Below are 9,858 nucleotides of genomic sequence, written 5' to 3'. Positions count from 1 at the left end.
AAGGTGGTTCTTAAAATAAAAGGCCTATTGACTAGCACTTTTTCTGTTATAGTGTAGAGGTTAGGAAACACAAGACGTAGAGGCTCAACTATGAAAAAGTTTTTGATGCACACAAAAATTTAGTTTTTAGAAGGTTCCATTCATCAATTTTATCTTCTCCAGATTGTGCATTTCTAGGTGTATTTGGCTGTCTGTTTATACTGTAGACCAGGGCTTCTAAACTTAATTCCAGTTTGTCTCTTATGAACGTCATTTTTGGCTTTAATCCCAGGTCTCTGATCCACCTTGAGGTGATTTTTTGTGTATGGTGTAAGATGTGGATCCTATTTAGTCTTTCTGCAGGTAGCAGTCCAGTTTTGCCAGCACCGTTTGTTGAAGAGGTTGTCATTTCCCCATTTTATTTCCTTGTTTAAATAGATAGCTGGGTCCATTTCTGGGTTCTCCGTTCTGTTCCATTGGTCTATGTGCCTGTCATTGTACCAGTACTATGCTGTTTTGATTACTACCGCTATGTAATAGGTTTTGAGGTAAGGGAGTGCTATTACTACAACCTCATTTTTGTTTCTCAGAAACGTTTTGCTTATTCAGGGTCTCTTGCCTCTATAAATAAACTTGACAATTTCCCTACCAATCTCCTTGAAAAATCAATTTGGTGTCTGTACTGGGATTTTGTTCAACATGTAGATTGCTTTTGGTAGGGTTGTCATTTTCTCAATATTGAGTCTTCCTATCCATGAACAAGGCACGCTTTCCAAATTTTTTAGGTCTTTTACTGTGTCTTGCAGAAAAGTTCTGTAATTTCCTTTGTGGAGGTCTTTTGTTTCTCTGCTGTTGTTGTTGTTGATTGATGTCAAGTATGACTGATACCAACCCAATGAACAAAAGAACCCTATTCTATAATTATCATCCATAGAGTCTCCAAAGGCACTGTCCACCATAGGTAACCATTATGGCATTTGACACACCAGTGGTACAGTGTTCAGCATCACAGCAACCACAGGTTACTTCTGTACAGCAAAATGAAAGACTAGTGCTATAAGACTTAGAAGAAGAATATTCCTTCAAAATATAATAACACTATGCATGAGGAACACAGGCCCTTGGATTCAACTGACTTTTCAATACAAAGGCCCTCCATCAGGTCTTGTTGACTTAGGTTCATTGACAAGTGTCTCAATTTGTGGTTGGCTATTGTAAATGATATTGTTCTCTTAGTTCTCTTTGTTACTGTAGAGGAACCTCACTGATTTTTTTTATATTGATATTATATCCTGCCACTCTACTAAATTGGCCTACAAACTTTAGCAGGATTTTCTTGTTGTTGTTGAATCTTTGGGGTTTTCTGTGTACAGTATTTCATCATCTACACAGAGTGATAATTTAACCATATCTTTGCCGATCTGGATGATTTTATTTAATTATCTTGTCATATTAACCTGGCAAACACTTCTAATCAATATTGAGTAAAAGTGGTGACATAGGTCATCCTTGGCTGATCCTTGTTCTCAAGGAAAATGCTTTTAGACTTTCTCCATTGAAAATGATGCTGACTCTTTTTCACTATGTTGAGGAAGTTCCTTTCTATTTCTATTTTCTAAATGTCTTTATCAGAAATGAGTGTTGAATTTTGTCAAATGCCTTTTCTGCATCAATTGCTAAGATCATATGGTTCTTGATATTTTTTGTTAATACAATTAATTATGTTGATTTTTCTTATGTTGAACCATCCTTCCGTACCTGTTACAAATTCCAGTTGGTCATAGGGAATTTTTTTTTATGTGCTATTGGATTCTATTGGCTAGAATTTTGTTAAGGATTTTTTTCACCTGTATTCATGAGAGCTATTGATCTCTAGATTTCTTTCTTGCTAATATCTTTGCCTTATATTGGTATTAGGGTTATGCTTGCTTCATAGAATGACTCTGGAAATGTTCCTTTTTTTCTATTTTTTTTAATACTTTAAGTAGAACTGGTGATAGATCTTCTCTGAATGTTTGGTAGAATTCAGCTGGGAAGCCATCTAGTCCAGTACATTTTTTTGAGAGAAATATTTTTATGACCTGTTCAATTTCTTCTTTTATGATGGATCTCTTCAAGTGTTCTACATCTGTCTGTGTCAATCTGGGTAGGACATGCGTTTCAAAGAATTTGTCTATTTCCTCTAGGTTTTAAAATGTATCAGAGTAAATAATATTATCTATTTAATTTCCTTTGGTTCTGTGTTGATGTCACTTCTATCATTTCTTAATCAAGTTATTTGTGTCTTCACTTTTTTCTCCACCTTTTATTAAGTGTGCTAGTGGTTTGTTAGTTTTATTGACCCTTTTGAAAAGCCAGCTCTTGGTTTTCTTGATAGTTTAATTGCTTTCCTGTTTTCTATCTATTGATTTCAGCTCTTAACCTTATAATCTATTTTCTTCTAGATGCTATAGGATTAGATTGTTGCTGTGTTTTTACTTTTTAAATTGAGATTTTAATGAAAGTTTATAGAGAACTTGGATTTCTATTCATTCATTGTTGCACATTTTTCTCCCTCCCCCTTTCCCCCCAGTCTTGGGGAAAAATTATTTCATTGTACAGTCACCCACACCATGCCCAGCCCCCCATCCACTTTACTGTGCAGGTCTTATTCTGGACTCTTGTCATGTCAATAATACCTAATGATATATTCCTTTTATACAGTTCTCTCTCTTATCTGTTTCAATACTATGTACATTATTTATTCCCTCTTTTCTTAGTTCCTCCACACCCCCATGTCAGTCCAGTGGCATTATGCAGTATTTGTCTTTTTGTGATGGAAATATTTTATTCAGCATAATGACCTCCAGAGTCACCCATTTTGTATATTATTTCATGAGTTCTTTGTTTTTCAGTGCTGCATAATATCCCATTGTGTGAATATATCACTGCTTCTATAGTGATTTGTTTGTAGATGGGCACTTGAGTTGTTTACAACTCCTTGCTATTATGAACAAAGCAGCAATAGACATGGTGTGTATATATCTGCTTGGGTGGCAGTTCTGGTTCCTTTAGAGTATATCCCCAGTAGTGTAGTTGCTGGGTCAAATGCAATTTCTATTTCCAATTTTTTTAGAAAGCGCCAAACTGCCTTTCATAGTGGTTTCACCATTTTATACTTCTATCAACAGTGAATAAGGCTTCCAGTTACTCCATAACCTCACCAGCATTTGTTGTTTGCTGCTCAGCTGAATTTTGCTATTTTTATTAGGGTGAGATGATATCTCATAGTGTTTTGTGTTGTTTTCTATTTGCTTTGTCTTCCCAAACTTCCCTTTGAAATCTTATGTTCAGCTCTTTTACTTCAGCATGTTTTTCATTTTGTTTTGGCTTCTTGACATGCTAGTGTTGTTTTCAGAGTTTCTTCTGACATCCATTTTGGGCTTTTTCTATCTCCAATGTCCTCGTAATGATCTTTTGCTCTCTTTGTGATGATGTCCTTGATGTAATCCCACAAATCATCTGGTCTTCAGTCATTAGTGTTCAATGGTGAAGATCTTTGATTTCTTGGTGTTGAGATTCAATCCATATTGAAGACTGCAGTCCTTAATCTTCTGCAGAAAATGCTTCCTCCAGTCATCCTGAGTTTCAATGAGCAAGATTGTGTCTTCACCATAATGCAGGTTATTGATGACCCTTATCCCCCATCCTGGTGCCACATTCTTCTTCATAAAGTTCAATCTCCAGAATGATCTCATCAGCGTATAGATTGGAAAGATATAGAGAAAGAATATATCCCTGATGCAATCTTTTCTTGAGTTTGGCACATGCCGTGTTTTCTTGTTCTGTTCAACACCAGCTTCCTGGTCTAGGTGTAGGTTTCACATGAGCACAATCAATTGTTCTGGGATCCCATTCTTCTCAATGTTAGCCATAATTTGTTGTGTTTCACATAGTCAAATGTCATTTCACAGTCAAGAAAGCATTAAAGACATTCTTCCAGTACACTCTGCTGTCAGCCCAGGTCTATTTGATGTAGACAATGACACCCTTAGTTCCACAGCCTCTTATATGCCCACCTTGGTTTTCTGGCAGTTCTCTGTAGATATACTTTTCCAGTTGTTTTTGGATAATCTTCAGCAAGATTTTGCTTGCATGTGGTATTAGTAATATTGTTCAAGAATTTAAGCACTCTGTTGGATTTTTTTTTTGCCATAGGAATAAATATGAATCTCATCCAGTCAGCTGGCTGGGTATCTGTCCTCCAGATTTCTCAACACAACCTAGTGAACTAGGGCTGTATCTGTTTGTTGAACTATGCCAATTGGTATTTCATCATTCCTGGGGCCTTTTTTTTTTTTCAAAATTTCTTCAGAGCAGCTTGAACTTCTTTATTATCCTTTGTTCTTGATTATGTGCTCTGCCAGCCTATTCTTTTTAGTACAGTAATCCATCTTCTTTTGGTGCTTCCTGGATCATTCAAGATTTTACTCACAACATTTTTAAGTATTGCATCTCAAGGCTTGAATTTGTTCTTCAGTTATTTCAGCTGGAGAAAGACTGAGCGAGTTCTTCCCTTTTGATTTTCTTACTTTTAGCTCTTTGCACATTTTGTTGTCAAAAAGCTGCCTTTTGAAATCTATTCAACTCCTTAACTTCCTGGTTTCTTCTATTTGCTTCTGCTTCTTTGCATTCTAGTGTAATATTCAATCTCTTCTGACATCCATTTTGGTCTTTTCTCTGTCTCTGTCTTTGTAGTGTCCTTTGTTTTATTCATGAATGATATTCTATATATCCTCCACTGTTCACTTTTTTTTTGTTCAATGCCTTAAAGCTTCTCTTGAGAGGGATTTTAAGTTCAGGTAGGATAGACTTAAAGTCCTATTTTGGTTTTTGTGGATATTATTTCATTTTCTTTAACTTCAGTGTGAACTTTCACATGAGTAGTTGATACTTTATTTCATAGTCAGCACCTGGCCTGGTTTTCACAGCTAATATTGAGCTTCTTCAACAATTCTTTCCACAGATTTAATCAATCTTATTCCTGGTTTTTGGACATTCTTGTTCCTGATTGCTGTCAAGTCAAGCAGAACTCATAGCAACCCTATGAACAAAAGACCTGAAGCCTTTCTATAACTATCATTGTTTCTCCAAGTTCATAGAATTTCCAGAGGCATGTGGTTTAGGAAGTGGATGCCATTTTTGTTTCTAATCCTATCTTAAACTGGGAACTTCACCAACCACTGTCCACCAAGGGCAACCATTATGGTATTTGACACCCCAAAGGCACAAAGTTTAGCATCATAGAAAACCCAGATTACCTCAGTACAGCAATTTGACAGAAGAGTTATGTATGACTTAGAAGAAGGTTCCTCCAAAATATAATAACATGAGGCCCGAGATAGCCCTTCATATTGTATGTGAGGGTGCAGCAAGCACTACTGACTCCGGAGGCTGGAGGAATCATGGGTGTGGGGAGCAGTCCTATACACCGCAGGTTTAGCTTCTGCCCATTATGTACCAGAACACTCACCTGTGCCCAAGGCAGGCCTGCAACAACCAAAAATGCTTCCAGACCTTATGATATGCCATATTTGAAAACCAGTGGGGTGGAAGCTTAGGAAACTGTAGGAAAACCCACAAGGAGCTGGGTCTTCTCTTCATAAACAAGCACACATTCTTTTTTTGTCTTCCTTTCTTGGTAATTCACGATGTCATCAGGGATTCTCAAATAATCTCACATGGATCAGGGACTAGCAGTAAACTGGGCCTTCTCAGAGTTAAACCCAGGTAAAATATGATGTTTATTAAAGGGTAAGTAACATATCAGCAGCCCCATGGAAGAAAGACTAATTATTCCTATTGCAATTCATAGCCTTGGAAACCTGAACGGAGTCGCTAGGAGTCACAATTGACTTGAAGGAATTGAGTATATGAGTTATTGGTGGTGGTTGTTGTTGTTATGTGCCATTGAGTCCTTTGCGACTCATAGGGACCCTATGTACAAGAGCCCTACATGCCATTCTATCTTGTGCCAACCTCGCTGTCTCAAACACATTCATTGCCCCCACTCCACTCACAAAATCGATCCATCTCATCGAAGGTCTTCCTCTCCTGCGCCGTCCCTCCACTCTCCCAAACATGATGTTCCTCTCCAAAGATTGGTCCCTCCTTGCAACATGCCCAAAGTATGTCAGACGAAGCTTCAGAATCCTTGACTCCAGGGAACATTCTGGCTTCACCTTCTCCAGGACAAACCTGTTTGTTCTCCTAGCAGTCCATGGTATATTCAACACTCTTCTCCAGCACCACAACTCAAAGGCATCAATTCGTAATTTTCTTTTTATCAACTGGCGCGTAAAGATATTATTAAAACAGTACCACATATTTGTAACTTTATCAAAAGTTTTTCTTAGGAAATATTTTTTTACTGGCATTGCTTGGAATTTAGTCATCCATTGTGACCATTAAGAGCACTAGCTGATGTTAGTTTTATTGTTTTTAATCTCTGTAAACAACACATCCCATTTTTGCTGCACTGGACAAGACAGGCACATCACCCCACTGTTGACAACTGCAACATACATACAGCTCAAAGAACCAAGTAAACAAAGCCTTCTGGAAACTACAAAGTCTTTTGGGTCCTGGTGGCAGGGTGTACCACATGTTGGCCTGCTGATTAAAAGTTTGCTGGCTCAAATCAATCAGCCCTTATGCTGGAAAAAGAAAGGCAATCTCCTCCACTAAGCTTTACATACCTATAAAATGAATAATAATGCATATGAATAATTTCTCAGAACTAAAGATATTTGCTTAAAATCAAAGTTCAGAAGGCAGGAAAGGACAGAAAAGATTAGAGAACGGAAACAAGGAACCCTTCAATGCTGTTATGCTGAAGAGATTGGAATGGGATAATAATTGATGTATTTCAGCAAACAGATGCTGCCCTGCATGTGCTTACCAAGTTGTGCCAAGGAATCTGGAGGACAACTACTTATCCAACTGATTGGAAGAAATTCATATTTATTCCCATTCCAAAAAAAGGTGACCGACAAAATGTGGAAATTATCCTATAATATCACTAATATCGCACATTAGCAAAATCCTGCTGAGTATTATCCAGAGAAGACATGAATAGTACATTGACTGAGAACTACCAGAAATACAGGCTGGGTTTAGAAGAGGTCGCAGCACTAGGGACATTATTGCCAATGTCAGATGGATCTTATCAGAAACCAGAAAGTACCAGAGGAATGTCTATCTGTGTTTCATTGGCTATGCAAAGGCATTTGCAATAACCTAGATAACATAAATAACCTAGAGGAAAATGAAAATCTCAGAACACTTGCTCATGCTTATACAAAACCCATATTTGGACCAATAAGCAGTTCTCAGAACAGAGCAAGGAAACGCTGCATGGTTCAAAATCAAGAAAGGAGTGTGTCAGGAATACATCCTGTCCATGTACCTTTTCAATCTGTATGTAGAACAGATCACTCAAGAAGCAGAACTTTATGAAGAGGAGTGTGGCATCAAGATTGGAATGAGACTCATTTACAACATACAATATGCAGATGACACAACCTTGCTTACTGAAACTGAAGAAGACTTGAAGCACTTGCTGCAAAAGGCCAACACTATAGACTTAAATATGGGTTGAAGCTCAATATCAAGAAGACAAAGATTCTCACCACTGGGCCAATTAGCAGCACCATAATAGATGGAGAAGAGATTGAGGTTGTTAACAATTACAACTTGCTTGGATCCAAAATCAACACTCTTAATACTGTTGTTGTTGTTGTTGTTGTTGTTGTTAAGTACTATGGAGTCATAGATGACTCATAGTGACCCTATGAATGAAAGACCTGAGAACTGTTCATAGAGTTTCCTGAGGCAAGCCCTTTTGGAAGTGGATGCCACTGATACTTCAAGTTTCTTTTAATTGGGAAACTCCACCAAACACTGTCCATCTTGGGTAACCATGATCGCATTTGGCACATGAGTATCACAGTGTTTAGCATCACAGCGATCATTAGTTACCTCTGTACAGCAATGCACAGACCAGTGCTATACCACTTAGAAGTATGTTTGACAAAAAAACAATATAAACCAGACCTGAGGGCCACAGATTAAAGTCACCCATTTTTTAAACTGTTTTTTTAATATTCCTTCAACTTTTTTTAAACTAATTATTGCAAGGCATATTTAATATCATAAATGCAATACAAAAGGCCCAAATACAATGAAGGAACACATCCCCCATTAACACAACAATGATCTTTCAGCATGTGCCTGTTGAGTAGAATGGGGATTCAATTCATTCCACTACTGGGGGAGAAATAAACGCAGGGGTCTGAGCACAGCCGTTACCCTTATACAAGCTGGTTGTGAAATGAATGTTTTTCATGCTTTGAATGGTTCAGACCTGATTTTGACAACCACACCTTTGTTTGTACAGTCTACAGCATTAGCAACCATTCAAAGAACACACCATTGATTAAATTAATTGATTAAAGGCTCAATCGAGTAACAGAGCCCCAAACAAAATGGTTAGTTACATGTATGAACTACTTGTACTAATATCTACTAGTCGATTCTCAAGACTAGTCAAATCTCAAGGTTGGTTCTCAGCAAATAAACTCTTTATAGGCAGTATTACCTCATTCAAGTTTTGACCCAGAAGTTCAACAATAATCATCAAGTCCACAGTCTTATTGGCAAAGCTAATATACAATGTGTCTAAGTCACTATGCTCAATGTTAAAGAGTGATGCATATTCCATATTAGCTTTTATTGGAATTTTACATGTTGAATTCAGGTTTAAAATGTCTAGGTTTTCATTCCTCCAAGCTGTCTGATGACACAGTGTGCTTCACTGTGTCTTAAGAAGACTTAAGACTTCTGTTTCTTGCTCTACTTTCTTCACACAGAAACTTCTCTCAAGTGTCTAAGATTCCTAGAAGGGGAGTGTCTCAGAGTTGCCACTTCTTCAGAATAGCCCAATGTCATTAGACCTCTGAAGCAAGGGGAAGAAGAAGAGGAAAAAGCTGAAACACAAGGTTCATGTGGTAAGTTTTACATTAACCAATACAAGCTGGACAGTTAAGGATGTGACTTTTTTGGCTCAAAAATTTAGTGTTGGTGTGGAAATGAGTATGTACCTGGCTGCCCCATCACAGCTTTCTCGCAGTGGGACTCTCAGGGAAGTCTTGACTGGGGAGTATGATTTGTTTACCTATCAGGCATAAACATCCAGGCACTCAGTTCATTTTGGGCTTGTTCCAGCTTGTCTTTAGTCTGTTCCAGTTCACCTTTAATTTTTAGGAAAAACAAGTTGATCGCTGGGTGTACCATTGTTGATCTCAGTTCGGCAGCGCTCAGCTCCTGGACTTGCTTGAGGTACCGGATTTGAGTAGTACACTTTTGCATCTCATGTTCCTTGTTTGCTAGTGTCATTACAAGGATGTTTTCTCTGCGTGCAGACTCTTGCTGTTGCTGTTTCGGTTTTTCTTCAGATTCCCTTAAGGCAGTTTTGTTGTTGTTGTTGTCATGTGCCGTCGAGTCGTTTGCGACTCATAGCGACCCTATGTACAACAGCCCTAAACCCTGCTCTATCCTGTGCCAATCTCCTTGCCTCTGACACACTCATCCCGATTACCCCAGTCACTGAATCAATCCAGTTCATAGAGGGTCTTCCCCTCCTGTGCTGTCCCTGTACTCTACCCAGCATGATGTCCCTCTCCAAAGACCTGTCACTCCTTACAACATGTCCAAAGTATGTCAGACGAAGCCCGAGAATCTGTGCCTCCAAGGAGTAGCCTGGTTTAACCCTCTCTAGGATGAATCTGTTTGTTTTCTTGGAAGTCCATGGTATATTCAGTACTCTTCTCCAGCACCACA

At 38.2% G+C, this 9,858-nt stretch overlaps 1 protein-coding gene across 1 annotated transcript in view; it reads right to left on the bottom strand.

Moving 5' to 3' along the window:
- Positions 1-9,189: 9,189 nt before the first annotated feature.
- Positions 9,190-9,858, bottom strand: part of LOC102849581 (pre-mRNA-splicing regulator WTAP-like) — a 2,633-nt gene continuing 1,964 nt past the window's right edge. The window contains exon 2 of the mRNA XM_006885283.1: positions 9,190-9,509. Coding sequence (XP_006885345.1) covers positions 9,190-9,509 — 320 coding nt within the window. The remainder of the gene's footprint in view (positions 9,510-9,858) is intronic.

The sequence above is a fragment of the Elephantulus edwardii genome, unplaced genomic scaffold, assembly GCF_000299155.1.
Source record: "Elephantulus edwardii isolate Elephantulus edwardi_28Jun2011 unplaced genomic scaffold, EleEdw1.0 scaffold00042, whole genome shotgun sequence".
Taxonomy (NCBI): domain Eukaryota; kingdom Metazoa; phylum Chordata; class Mammalia; order Macroscelidea; family Macroscelididae; genus Elephantulus; species Elephantulus edwardii.
Note: the sequence above shows the minus strand (reverse complement) of the source record. Positions and strands in the feature narration are given on the sequence as shown.